This window comes from Echiichthys vipera, assembly GCF_963691815.1.
Source record: "Echiichthys vipera genome assembly, chromosome: 18".
In the NCBI taxonomy this organism is placed as follows: Eukaryota; Metazoa; Chordata; class Actinopteri; order Perciformes; family Trachinidae; genus Echiichthys; species Echiichthys vipera.
In genome coordinates, this window is record NC_139843.1 from 10,712,745 (window position 1) to 10,728,088 (window position 15,344).

Below are 15,344 nucleotides of genomic sequence, written 5' to 3' on the forward strand. Positions count from 1 at the left end.
ATAATTGTTGCCTTCCAATGACATGTTACACACATGTCCTCTCCCTTCCTTTTGCATTGTATGTATCTATCTATCAGTAATCACAAAGTATGCATCATGAATCAAATCATTTGAGGGCTGCATAGCCTCTTTTCCCCCCAAAAAAGCTATAACAGTAGTTAGAAGAGTGTTTATAGCACTTTTTTATATATGGGTTTATATGCACGTGTGTCTGAACTGCCAAAATAAACAACAGTGAAACTCTGATTACAACGCACACAGAGGGAGAGAAACTTTATCCTCGCCATTACTCCACTATGTCTTTACATGGCAAATATTTGTTTTCAGCTATATTAATGCTCTGAATGTTGAGTACAGTCCCTTTAAAAAGGAATCCTCTCGTTCGTTCCATATAGGCAACCAGGGTTAATTTTAGACACTTAACTGCACTAAAATTTCAGTTGGTTTCCATTTCATTTGGTGAGAAGCTGTGGGAAGAGAGGAATGGAAAGAAGGAATGATTCAGAGAGATGTATTTTGGGAGAAAGTGTGAAGTATCTAGGGGACAGATCTGTGGGTAGAGGCAGACATCAGGCAAGTGCAGGACTTGTTGTGTTTGCCAGAGGGCCCATACCCCAGGTCCCCCACCTCCTACCCTGTATCACATGTATCCTTGGCTCTCGCAACCTGCATCGCACCAGCCCAGGCTGCCAGAGGGTAGGAAGGAAGGATGGAAGAAGAGGAAAAAAGTAGCAGTAAAGGAGGGGTGAAAAGAGAAGGCGAATTGCAGGCAAGAGAGATGACTGCAAGATGAGCCAAAACAAGCAGGGAAAAGAGTGATGCTGGAACCACTGTAGAGAAAAGGAAGGTTGGAAGAAGAGATGTGAAAATGAGGAATATAGAATAGAACAGAATTCAGTATAATACACTGAAAACATACTGGGTGAGAGGGGCTTTATTGGGAAGCAGTTATTATCTCAGAGAGAGATGAAGATGAATGACTCCCTGCTGACTCCAGAGAGAACCTCTCTGCAAAAAAAAAAACCCCACACTTCCTCATCATCCTCTAGAAATGTGACTACAGGTAGACGTTAGTGGCAGCTCACTCAGCGCGGTGTCAGCATTTGTTGTTTTTTTGCAGTCACACTTGCACCTTGTTGGCACCATCTCTGCCAATTCCTTTTCCCAGCGAAAGTCCCTATACCTGATAAGAGGATGAAATGAAAACATCTCCATGACCCCTGAGGAAAAAAAGGCAAAGAGAAAGAAAAGAGAGAAGATTGAGCAAGAGAAAGGAAAATATCCAAGGCAATTAACCCTGAATAGCCATGTTCATTATTTCAAGTGTGCCTTCAAGGACTCACTGTGCTTGCTATGTACATCAACAGTAAAGGGCCCTTCTCACTCTTTTGCCTACACCATACTAATGTTTGCTTTGCAGTATGAGCAGAAAGCTATTAGAATGACATGTCCTCCTAAGTGGAAATTTGCCATTGAATACTTATCGAAAGCTAGAGATTTTCTATAAAACATTTTTTTTTAAAACAGCTAATAATGACGCTTTTTCCAGCAAAATGTCCGTGTATAGGTGTCTAAATATAGGCAATAAACTTTCCTATTTCCCGAGTGTCATGTTTACAGTACATCACTGCTGATCAGAGCTGGAGCTGACAAACACTTGGGACTCCTGCAGAATTATCCGTTCTGGGAATGAATGCATTTGTAACCTTTCCCACTAAAGGCAAAAGCCAGATGTTAGTGGGTGTTAGTGTTTTTTTTGTCCAGTGGGAAAGGGATTTGCAACTTTTTAAAGGGAATCTAAAACTGATTATGAAATAATGTGTGTATATGTGAAGTAGTTGCCATTAATCCAACAGTCTGTTGCTGTGATAAGATGTAGTGTGTTCATTGCCAATTTTAACATTCTTATATAACAAGAATCTACTTGTTTCTGTCTTTCTGTCTTTTAATTGTACAATAAGGTGGTCAATTGTTGAAAGGTTTTTATTGCAGTGTATTGTGTAGTTCAAGGACATTTTGATACTCTTTAACGTTCACTCCTTTAGTTAAGATGTAGACTGTGTTTAATAATCTTGAGAGTTGTTGGACCAGAATGAAAACCAAAACCTGTCTTTCACCGATTCTGTCCCCCCCAGCTGAGAGAAACGGACGCCAACCTGGGCAAGAGTTCTCGCATCCTTACCGGCATGCTGAGAAGGTAAGAGGCAGGTACGGACCTCGTTTCTGCACCTCTCTGTATGTAACTGTGCTGTGAGCGGGCTCCAAGTCCATCTAATTAAGTTTATAATTAGATCAAAATGATATTTTCCTTTATGATTAACACTGTGTTGCTTTTGGCCACAATGCTTTACATTGCACCAAATGTTTACATTTTAAAGAAAAAAGTTATAGCTAATAATGCAGTCCATCACAAGTAGTCACTAGTAAAATTGTGACCAATTGACGTGACATGTACTCAACAAGGTACAACCACAATAAATAGATGCAATGTCTGTCTACTTTTTCTGCAGCTCATAATTTTGAGGGCCATGTATTTGTTTATTCTGATGTCTAATTATTCTGATTAGTTGTATGTATGTTCCATTTACTGTATACCCCACTTACTGTGTGTGTGTCTGAATGAACAAACAAACTAAACTAACAAACATGTTCTTTTACATGCAATGGTATGCGTGTTAAGTGTCTGGATAGACTGAGAAAAGAGAAGCCCAGCACAGTATCCTGATGAAAAAGGCTGGCACACTGTACATGTCTCTATTCTTTTCTTCTCTTTGCCTTTGTTTTTCACAAAATGCACTTACAACCCATATCCAGCTTGCATTCTTTGTCTCTCTTTGCCTGCTAGTTCATGCACAAGGCAGCTCCCAACAATCACACAAACAGAAGCATTCACACGCAAATATTTCAGTAGTCCTTGCATTATCCACCTAACACACACACACACACACACACACACACACACACACACACACACACACACACACACACACACACACACACACACACACACACACACACACACACACACACACACACACACACACATCGTAATGTCTTGTCACATCTCCATTTTATAAAGTGCCTGTGTGCCTACCCCTGAACCGTGACGCCACGGTTTTGTTTCTCGCTCCCTCTTTCTTGTTTTTTTTTTCTCCCTGTCGCCCACTGTGGATTTTGATTAAGAGTAATATGTAAATGACACCGACTAAATGTAAAATCCTGGGGCCAGGAAGGAAGTGCCAATTGAAATAGATGCTTCAGTGCCCGTAGACAATTTAGAGGGCGGCTCACAGGGCGGCCGGCAGTTACTAGCGAGGGAAGGCCTGAGAAGGGCTGTGACGCCGACTGTAACCAATATTTCTGCATATGTCTCCATTTTGTCAAGTCTGATTATGGGAAAAGGAGGAGGATCGCGGGGGGGTCAACTCGCCTGGCATGTCACCCAAAGCTGTCCAGAAATCATTCATCATTCCTTCCTCCTTCCCTTTTTTCTTCCCTCCTCCCCCCTCTGGTGCTGAAGTAAATAACACACTTATTTCAATATTATCATATTAATGTTAAAGTTCAGCTGTCACCTAATGGGAAGACTTAATCAGACGTAGCATTTTAAGAGGCAAGCTGCCACCCCCCTCCTACTCTCCAGCCTCCTTTCTTGACGTGCCTTTCCTCCTCTGGTTAGCGCCCCGCTCAAATCAGGATTTATGAGGGCCTTCCAAAGTGGGGCCCGGCTATGAGCCTCTTCGACTACCGCCCGCCTTTCTGCTTGATGGGAGCAGCACAACATACCTCCCGTCATTCTTTAACAAAAAGTCTTTCTTTTTTTCATTTCTTCACTGTTTTGAATAAAAGAAAGTGTGTTTTGTTGTAAGGTTGTGGGCTGGAAACGTCAAATCTGAAGTCATTTGTAACCAGAGATAGAGAACTGAGAGTGAACAGTAAGGTCAGGATAGTTCAATGATATTTCACCCCCCATCCCTTTCAGGCAATTTGTCCTCATTTCCTCATTCATTTCATTATTTGCTCTCCCGCTTTGCCGCCTTTTGATTAATTGTTTATTTGTGTGCCATGTCAGAGCCATTGTAGTTTCTTTACACTGTTGTTGGAGTTAGGGGGTGGTGCTTTGTCATTCTCCACTTGTTTGTCTCAGCTGTAGAAGTATTGCTTTAAGTCTACCAAGAGGAAAACCTTTCCTCTTACTGTATGTATTATAACCTCTGCACTTACACAAACCTGATGTTGTTGATGATAAATATTTCGTTTATTTTGTTTAATTATGTTGTTACTATTTGTTGTAATGCAGTAATTAGCTGCAATTGAAAACTAATAGAATAATTTTGTCCATGCCAAGCGCTATGGACAATCATTTTATATCAATAACAGAAAAAAATTCCAACTAAACTAAACTGTGGTAGTGAGCAGATACAAAAATACTGCAGCCATTTTAAGTTGATTATGAACTGTAAGCATGTTGGCCTTGATTTCGTGTTCAGACAAATAGAGTTAAGTGTACCAGAGGAGGGATAGAGGGATTTATCATGATCCACAGAATAAATGGTGTCCTTTGTCATTGTTGATGTATTTCTTTTAAATTCACATCTCTTCTTAAGGTGCCTGTATTTTCTGGATGCTTCACCCCAGCTGAGAAACAATTGGACACTCATTAAACTAGCTGTCAGAGTTCAAGAAAGCCAATTAACTTAAAGACTCTGTGCACATCACTTATTGTAAGAAACATTCAGACTCACACATTTGAAATAGCTGTTGCTTTGTTTGAAAATTAATCTTTACACCTTTCTTACCTAAACTCATCGCTGCCAATGAGGGTAATTAGTATAAAACCCTTTATAGGTGCTGTTGATTGGCTGGGTGGTCGTTGATGACTAGTCTCACAAACATAGCCTCTGTCTCATGTCAGCTGTCCTCATTTACTTAGTGAATGTCAGTGGTCTAGTGGTGGGCCTCCACTCTCAGTTCATTTTAAATTCAATTTTCTGCAATCCTCTGGGTTTTACTTATACAGTGACAAACAGTGATCGCAAAGAGGCAGAAAGGCAATCCTGATATTATATTAATATCTATGATCATCAAATGAATACTATTATCATTTCATTTAGTTCCTGTTTAGCAACTTTGATTGGTTGCATTCTCGATTTTCAGTTTAGATGCCTAGATATTATAGCTACATGAATTATGTGTGTTTTACAGAAATACAATGTAAAATATTAACAACACCTTCATTTCATTAACAGGTGTAAAACATATCAGTATTTTATAATAGAAACTTGTCTTAGAAAACCCTTAATTCAAATTTGCTCCATTGACAATGAACCAAACACTTAAATGTTGAGGACTGAATTTACCCAAAAGGTAGGTTCTGTAAAATGAAGAAGGCCTACACCCACAACCCCAAAGACGAAATTTGAAAGTTTGAGAGACCTAATGATTTGGTACAGACGACATTGAGAAGGGTTACAGCTCACAGTGTGGGTCACTATCCCTGATTAGAGAAGCCACAGACCTTTTGGTAAGGCATCTGTTGTTTCCATGGTAAACTGACACTGTTGCTTCTTGTAAATACAAAATGGCTCTGTGACTGTAGTGTGAGCCTTCCTGCTGCTATACCGAACATCTCAAGCATCTCACCCACCCCGGTCAGATCAGTTGGGAATGGGATGCAGCTCCAGACCCAGTTAGGACCACTGGGGCTCCTGGCAGCTTCACGGAAGGAGGGAGGGGGGGCACAGTGAAGGGCAATGAAGCTGGGAGGACGAGAGGGAGGGGGGTGGATGTATATTTTGAAGCAGAGGGGTTGTCTGCTCTCGCTGGCAGCTGATCCCACATGCAGGTGGTCGACTCAGTCGCCAGGCAGATCAAAAAGTCAAGGCCCCGGGTGGACCTCCCTTTGAAATGGGAATGGGGCCTAGATATCAGACAGAAAACATAAGCAAGCTCCCAGCCACAGAACAGCTCCATATTCATGGCTTGGACTGGCAGTAGCGACGGGCAGACAAGATGGACAGAGCCTCAGCCTTCAGAAGAGGACTCATGCACACTCTGGACACTGATTAAGAGATCAGCCCATGAGCCGGGTGAGGATGATGCAGTAGCTCACAAGCTGATGCAGCCTTACTGACACCAACATCCTTTCTTGAGACTTGTCTTGTCAAGCTGTCTTTTTTTGCGGCCCAGTTTATTTCTCTGATAAGTCCCGTTATACTTTTGATCATTTACTTAAATTGAAATAGACCTTTCAACTAACCCTTGGCTACAGGAATATCAAAAGTTTCCCTCCTGCGTCATTCACAGAAAACAGGTAATTCTTTTTCCTGGTTTGCTTGGCCCAATAAACCCACATGCAAACAATGTCATGAGCTGGGAGACCATAGTGCATGGCCCCATATAAGCATTGGGAGGAGTGAACTTTTGATTCCCTAAGATCTCTAAGTTTTGCCTCTATCCTGGAGTATTGGCAAATATACACTCTCTTTCTATCCGTCTGTCTGGAATATTAACTACTGGGATATGTAGGTCACATAATTAATGGAATTCAACTGTACCAGAGAGCTGTGGTGGGATCGGAGTCTTGGGGCCCTCTTGAAGTCTCGTTATGAAGTTGAACAAAAAGATGAGATTTTCTTTAATTGAAGTTGAAAGATAGGGTAGATTGCAGCTTTTTATTTATTTATTTGTGTTGCCCTGTTTTAGGCTGCGAAGAGCAAAGGAAAAATGTCATTACAGAGTGGTGGGGTCTTGAGAGTCAGCCCAGTCAAGCAGTGGCAGGCTTTCTGGTACTACGCTCTACCATTACACCTACTGTCAGCGGAATTTACAATCCTGCATAATAATATATATGCTCTTATTTAGTGTTTTATTAGAATATTGGAGTATACTTAATGTCTATGACATTGTGTAACACGTTTGTCCTATTTTACATTATATTTTACTTTGTATTACAACTGAACTCATCACAGTAGCCATACCCAAGCTTCGTGTTTTTTTTATCCCGAGAGTGGCAGAATGCTCCCAGTGGATCCCACTCTCTGATCTCCTTTCCATGTTGCTGCCACGATAATTCCATGTACTACATTTAAACACATTCCCTTTGCTTTGCAATTTGTTCAGCCTGGCATCATTACCACCCCACTCAACCCCCCACCCCCCACCCCCATATTGCTGCATCCCTCTGGGTCAGTACTATCCCTGGCCTTTTCTGCCCCCTCCAGGGAGGCGTTCTGTGCTTTTTATGTCCAGTCTGTTTTTATTCTGGCAAAAGAGCAAAGTGCCAAAGCATGAATCGTATCTGGCCTCACTGCAACCCCTAGCTTAACTTTATACATGTCGAGATGAGCGCAGCTGTTGTGTGTATGTGCATGCGGGCTTATTATCAGTATGTTCAGCGTATAAAGGAGAGCATGTTAGCCTGTTAAGGTATTCGGTCTTGATGGAAGTAGTTTTTACTGTTGGCAGACAAGCAAGTAGCACTGGAAGACCTTGCCGGTCTTTGAGGCCCATTTGCTTTAGCAAGGAAGCCAAAATAGATTTTTAAAGGTAAAAATATACTGTACACATCCACGTAGCCAAGAGGGGCCGTGTGATAAGTACATTTTGTCAGCTCCAAACAGACATCTGTGCGGTACGACCACTCAAATTTCTAACCATGGAGACGCTGTCACAAGTGTATAGACCGCCTACTCAGACACCCAATGTACTTGTAGTATGTGCAGAACCGTGTGCACATTTGCAGTCTGTGCTGTGTTGTCCTCATCCGTGAACATGGGCATGATAGAGGTCCTTAGGACTCTTACCTTTACTCTCTACTCATGATTTGTAGAAGGGGTATCACATCATATGTTTGTTGAGTATTCGAAGTTGAAGATGTAAGTATCTCCTCTGAATGTATCTAAGAACAGGCTATCTATCTAATACTGACAGGGTTCTTTTATAGAGAAAATAATAGCAAAAACATTGGGATATTAAACTTTCTTTCTCATGAAATTGTTTTACTTTTTTGGTTTTGAATGTCAGATAAGTGTCTTGTTTGGAGATAGGAGACACTTTTAATGTTTCTGTGTGTGTGCGGGTGCGTGTGCCTGTGGGTCTGTGGCTACAGGCTGCTGCTGGGACAATGACAGGGTGCGCCTCAGCCTCATTACTCACTGCTCCTGAGCCAAACAAGCACCACTGCCACCTCTATCTCTCTCTCGCTCTCCCTTCTGCTTTATCTCTGTCTTTTTCTCTCTTCCTCCACCTCACCCATTAGAGAGTGCTGATGGGACATTTTTTGCAGAAAGGAAAAGATACACACACAAGTCTGGGCTAGAAGAAGGGGTTGTTGACAAGGGCAAAGACGTGTTGTGTTTTATATAAGGGATGCATTTGTCTGTTGAGGATTGACTCGCTTAACTGGCTGCCAAAGCCCCCTTTTTCTCCCTACATATCTCCCTCTATCTATTATCTAGCCCATAGCGGGCTTCTGTTTTTTTGATAGGTCAGGACAAAGTTGAATTGTAATTATTCCAAATGTTGTGTGAAGAACTTCAAGTTTTTCTAAAAGAAATCATACAAAAAAATGTCAGAATCAGATACAAACAGCTAGATTTAAAGATAATTAATATTGAACGGGAATTAATTTTAAGGTATTCACAAGCACAGCACAACAAGCAAAGACTACAGTCATATCTTGGGCTTTATATATCAGCACCATTAGTTATCACCTAGTACCTGAACTTTAACATTCCAACAAAAAAAACTCTTTTCACCATCACTTCTCCAAATGCTTGAGGGTCAGCCATCCACGACATTGAGGTGATGCTTCATTCGACCTCGCTCATACCATCTACCGTTGATAGAGCTTCTTTTTTTTCCCCCTCCTTTAACCCTGACAGACTGTCGTTCTGACGAGATGACTGGAGATCAGTGGCGCTCTCATCCCTTGAAGTGGCTCCAGGTGTCACTCCAAGGGTACCCGCCCTGTTTGATCTGCCGTCGAGCGCCTGTCGGGCCACGGCACCCTCTGATTTTCCGGTCAGATGGGAAAGAGGATCTCCTGTCCAAAAGTTCCACTGCTACTTTTGAGTGACAGCAAGGGAGAAGGATTGGCAGCTTCAGAGCAAATCACAGCCATAACCGTTTGGGAATGGACTGTTTCCTGTTGTCATTATTTCCTAGCTCCCATTTAGCATCTTTAGGGGACCCTCTCACACACCCTCTCATGAGAGCATTGTAAAGAGGTGATCTTGATTTGATATGCCAGGCCCTGGCAGCCCAAACAACAGAAAAGGAAATAAAATAAACATCAGGTGAAACCAAATCATTTCAATGATCATGCTGTGGTCCTTGTTTTAAGAAGAACAAAAGACATCCTCTCAAACATCTTCAGATGCTGTCCAAAGGAGGTCCCTGTCTTCTCTGAGGAGCTGCACAAACAAAAAGGACAGATGAAACAAAATGGAGGAATGGAGGTATATCTCTTTTCAGCAAACATAGATGCCTGTATCCTTCCTCCCTTTCATTTTTATTATATCCGTTAGGTTTTTCTTCCCACCTACTGTGAGCTTCTGTAGAAATTACAGGTGAGATCTCAGTCTGTGGCAGGGCCTGCGTCGTCTAGAGGGAGCAGGGGGATGGGTGGGGGTTTAGGTTGTTTATTTTTTTTTTGGGGGGGGGGGGGGGGGTAAAGAAATAGAGGAAAAAGGGATTCATGATTTGCAGTACTGCTGTGTTGTTTGTGGCACTCTTCCCTTTGTGTGTCTGGCGATAACTTATTCAGCACAGGGCCATTCATCCAGGGGTTGAGCGCGGGCGTCCGTCAAGACGGAAAATAATGAGGCGACAGCAGCGCAGAGGATAGCTTTCTCCCTCTGCCTAGGTCGCCCCCTCCTACTCCTCCTCCCCTTCTCCATCTCCTCCTAGCCTCCCATAATCAGCCGATTTAAATAGATAATAGGGGGCCTTCTTCAGGACATTTTGAAGCAATTAGAACCTATCACATTGTTTCTTACATGACTGTTGTTTCCTCCCAGCAAGCCATTGTGCATACTACTGGGCATACTATGCAACAGCTGCCTGAGATATCGTGGAATGCCACTGCTTTACTGGATGGCAGTATTTGTGTCAAGGAGAAAAAAAGGGCTGTTTTGTTTCCCATATATTTGCAATAGACTCCGTATTCAAATGCGCATGTCAGGCACTATTCCATCTTGAGCCATGCCAGGACATGGGATCCCTTTGCCATGATAAGTTGCTCTGGTGCTGCATTACTTGCCAAGATATAATGTCTCCTGCCCAAACACTTGCACTGTACATACCTTACCTGGACAGCCAGCTCTCATTTAATCCTTTCTCCTACTATCTTTGTACAGTTAATTTTGTTGGGTAATAACATATAGTGGCTTACAGTGTAGACCTCAGCCCCATGTGCTCAGCTACATTTATTACAGCTGATAACCTTACAGGAAAGCATCATCAATAAAGTTGTATATTATCTTATCTTATGTCCAATGGGGCTCAAGGTTCTAGATTGCTATGGTGTATAGTTCTATTCCAACAAGGCTATCTAAGTAGCTTTTGAAAACAGCAATAGTCTCAACAAACTAAGTCAGCTGTCTAAGTTGTGTTTGCATCAGAATAGATACTTAAGTATAGTTTTGCTGTTATTGTTGTTGCCCCTCAGATCATTCTTTGGCAGGGTGCAAGAGCTTGAAATATTTACAAATACTGAATTTTGACTCGTTTTTATTCTTTTTATAATATTTTCTTCTAACCCATCAATCATTTACTGCGCCTCTGTATGTCTATCTCATCCTAACAGACCCCCAGGATGGTGCAATGAAACAAAGGCAGTACACTGTTACCATGTTGTTGATGGCATAAAAGATCCCCTTTATCACAGTGGGCCAAACAATAAAAAAGAGGACCACTTTTTTTCAAGGAATTAAAAAGGTTTTGTGGCAAGACATTTGTAGGCATCAGGATTCAAGAGGAGCTCTTGTCAGAATACTTAAAGCCTAACCTTGAGTGCTTTGATACTAAACAAAAAAATAGATTTAGCTTTTTTTCCATCCCAAAGACGGCAAGGCAAAAGGACAGACCCCTTCACCCACCCATCCCTTACTTTGGTTTGGTGGTGCTTGCTGTGAAGGGCATCCCAAGATGTATAAAATACAACAGTTTTGAAAATATCTCATTTGCCAATCCAATCTCACAATGCAGTATTACTATTACACAAAATATATATATATATTTTTTTATTCCCTCTATTGTGATATAATAATTCTTCATTAAAAACATCCAATACAAAATAAATACAACAAAGGAAAAGATGACAAACACACAAAGTAAATGTGTGTCTTTTTTTCCTGCATCACTATATTTCAGTCCAGTAGTTTCATTAGTCAATAGCCATTGAAAGTCCTTCTCACTTTTTCAACCTTTATACTTTATACTCTATCTGATCTGATCTTATCTTATCTTGTATCAAACATCCACCCGAAATTGTACAATATTTTATAATCCCTTGTAATTCTGCAGTGTTTGGTCACTGTGTTTTTCAATTTGAGAATTTGTTACTCGAAGTCTCTCCCTAGATAGCTTTGTCAGCTTTGTGGTGCATTCCAGTGAAACATGGTTGGACATTGAATCGTAACAGTCCTCCCTTTGACCGATTCATATTTACTGATGTTGAAAAGGTCTTTTTTATGATGAATGCCTCAAATCCTCATCTGTTGTAGCCAAAATCGTAAGGACAAAGCAGAGTTATGCCACAAAAGTCTGTAGAACCTTGATCAGTGGAGAAAACCCCAGTGAGGTCCAATGCACATAGAGTCCATTTTTAGCCCAGGGACCATAGGAAGTTTTCTAGATGTTATAATTAGACGGTATGCAGTTATTCCCAAGGGACTGTTTGGCAGGCACTGTCTTTCCACTTTTTCACTCATATGTAATTGTCTTGAATTTGTCAATCATGGCTTTAAAATTCTTCCTGTTATTGCTTCAAAGGGTTTTGACAATTATAGGAAACATTATTTGTAAGGGGCAAATACACACATGTACCTTAATATGCTTATGATCCAGCATTATTCTAAAAAGGGATTCTCTCATGACATACCCTGGCTTAGAAACTTGAGTCAAGTGCAATACACGTTCAAGCCCTCGGCCTGGCTTGGGTTTTGGGGAGTGAACCAGCCATGCACGGCTGGTAATGACAGGTTCCATGTTGCCCGTGGCTTGTGGCCCACTGCAATGTTTGTTTGGAGAGTGGTGCTCGGCTATACAGCGCTGGCCCAGCTGGCAGCAGTTCCGTTGCCCCTTTGGCCTGATGGCTGGGGCTTGTTTGGCCCCCACCAGCCAGGCAGACTGGCATCTAGGACGCTGTGGAGGAAGAGGTGTTGGGGGAGAGGGGGGTCTGACGGAGGAGAGGAGCTGTTGGCTGAGCACTCTGGTGCAAGGCCAGGCTTGCTGCCAACTGGAGAGAAGACTTCCCTGCTCACACCGTGGTCTTCACGTCTCTGTGGCGACAGGGATCTTAGTTTGCACCTCAAGGGTCAACATCATCCCATCGTGATTTGTCTCAGCTTGAACAACCTTGCTCACAGAACAACACTGAAAACTTTGCAAATATATATTTTATTTTTCCCCTGTAGTGTAATGTAACACAATTTCTTTTCTTTTTTTTTTTTGCATACACTTTGCCTCCACAGTCCAAAAGTTGCATTTGCCAATGTAATTGTAGGAATGTGAGAATGAAAAATGCTGAACTATCAATTTCCTTCACACTTGTGAGTGTTATTGTCAGGATTTGTTCCTATGCTACTGGAAACAGGAAAAAAAATGAATGCTAATCACAATATATAAGCAGTAACTAAATTGATAAAATTGAGACCGGGTCAGTCTTGTGATTATTTTAATAATATCATTTGATTTGATTATACAGTACCAGTAAAAAGTTTGGACACGCTTTCTCATTCACTTGAATGGGAAAGTGTGTCCAAACTTTTGACTGGTACTAGATTTGCAGTTGGGTTAAACAAGAGGCCCTGAACTCACCCGAGGTAACTCTTTGAATATTCTACACAAGTTAAAGAATAATGTGCAACATTTATCTGATCTGTGCAACACATCTCTATGCTGTACATCTTAGCCTGGTTGTCACAGATTTACAAATATCCAACTCTTTCTAAACCATCACTTAAGGCCTTGAAAACCATTGCCTCTCAAAATTTAGAGTTGCTTTGTTTATTTTCGGAGTGTTTGTTAGGTCACATGGACATCCTGTCAGCCATTGTGTAAACTTTAAACCCCAACACATATTCTGATGGCGCCAGGGCTAACATTGCTTCAGTGTTAAAGGGAAGTTGTGCGGACATTGATGTCTTGGCCTAGCATCCTAGTGTCATTTTCCCAGCCTGTTTGTCGAACCCGCCAATCTCCTGATTCTCCTCAGCTGACCTGAACGCATCACTGAGTATCACACACATGTGAGGAGCCTGATATACCAGCCAAAAACAAATGTTTTCCTACCGTTATCATTGCATTACTATTGTACACAGCCTTCGTCTTTTGACCTGGCTGACACTGAGGCAATGTTGGTTAGATGTTACGCCTGACTATTCAGGCCAAGACTATTTTATTTAACAAGACGTCGATGCACACACATCCCATCTAAAAGTTTCCCTGTGGTATAGCATTTCAGAACAGACTTGACATAAACCATTTCTAAACACCGGTTTCATTTCACCAATCTTTAATTACATCGTTTGGTAGAGACCGAGGTACAGAGTTGAAGCAAAGCACCATGTTAGCAAAGCGTATAATAGTGAGGGATACCACAGCCAGGACAGTGGGTTTAGAAGAGGGAAAATATCATACACAAACAAATGCTGAAAAAAAAGCCTAAGGATTTACAGACTTAAGAAAAAGGATTTTGATAAATTGTTTGCCTAGAAGATGGCTAGTTTGACTTTTAGCACTTTAAAAAATTGATTTGTGAGGGAACGTCTATTTTTTTATTATAGAAGTGGAAATCAATTGATGAATTTGTTCTTGTTTTTATCTTAAGTTCCTGTTGATTCACTTAACTGTGCATAAGGTTTGACTATAAACATAGAAATAGTTAACACAGTTCCTCTGCCATGACCTTTGAATGAACCTCATCACGTCACGCCCACAGTCTCCATTCCCTATTCAGGTATTAATTGTCATGTTATGTATTGCAGGATTCAAAACCGATGCCAGCAGTATTACAGCATTGTTACTAATTAAATTGGTGTACTTATTTTGTGCCTGTCTTTCGTTTCTTTTTTTCTCTTACCTCATTGCTCAACATATTTCAGCTGAGTGTCAAGAGGCCAGCCATGTTCAGTCAATTAATTGTAGGTATACAAACCACTGGGTTGCATTCCAGTTGCACAGTGTTTCAGTGTATTATAGTGGCATGAAGAGTATCATTGTAGCCCAGAGCGATGGTTAAGCCTTCCTCCAGCTCTGTGACAAAGGCAGCTGTGAGGTCGTGCCCGAGGCCAGGACTATCAGAGCTATCAGTCGAGCAGAGAAAGAGCATAAAAACAAGCCCTGTCAAATAATGGTGTCAACACTGGGATTGTTTAGCTTCATTTGTGCAAGGAATGTCCATGGTTTAATGGTGACATGTCGCTGTCTATTGACTCAATGGGTCGGATTTTACCCTGTTGTTTATTCTGTTCCTCTCTCTGAGAGAGTTTTTGCTGTAGAATGGTATATTGTAGTGTATGCTGCACTCAGATTTGTAATATTTCCCTTTCCTCAAACTTTAAGATGTCAGAAAGGTCAGTTATCAAGGATAGCTGGCCTAAAGACATGGATGTGGGAGGTGACATGATAACTCATGTTTCACTGAAGCTTTTTCTTGCCTCCCACTGAGACCTGTATTGTATAAGACTGATTTTTCATTTTTTCCCCCCTCCTTGTTTATTAAGTTTGCTTGTAGTTCAGTCATCGATATTTAGAAGTAGGCATATTCCGAAAGGTCTGTCGGTGAGAATGTAAGATAATCTGTCCCTGAGCTAAAATTACAAATTGACTTTTCACTCGCTTCTTTGTGATTGCATGCCTGCAGTTATGATGGGCAGACACAACAGCTTCTGTGAAAACTTGATTTTTAAACGTGGCTTTTCTTCACATGCACTTCATGGTTTTGAGCAAAAAGATCTATGGTAAGATAAAAGAGCGAATATATTTCAGTGTTAAGTGTGGCCATGCTGTTATGAAGGAGTCTTTCTGGATTGCTAGTTGCCTTCTGAACTGTCAGAATGTCCGTTATTATTGAGCCCCCTCTGCCATGCCTTGCCCTCTGAGTTTCAGCACTTCCT

The 15,344-nt window shown here is 41.4% G+C and overlaps 1 protein-coding gene across 2 annotated transcripts in view; it reads left to right on the forward strand.

Annotated features, from left to right (window-relative positions):
- vti1a (vesicle transport through interaction with t-SNAREs 1A) overlaps positions 1-15,344 on the forward strand; it is a 115,873-nt gene that overhangs the window by 78,152 nt on the left and 22,377 nt on the right. Inside the window, exon 7 of one of the 2 annotated variants that reach the window (XM_083932438.1) lies at positions 2,136-2,197. In XM_083932438.1, coding sequence (XP_083788564.1) covers positions 2,136-2,197 — 62 coding nt within the window. Of the gene's footprint in view, positions 1-2,135; positions 2,209-15,344 lie in introns of both variants that reach the window. The other variant, XM_083932439.1, reaches the window with a different exon arrangement.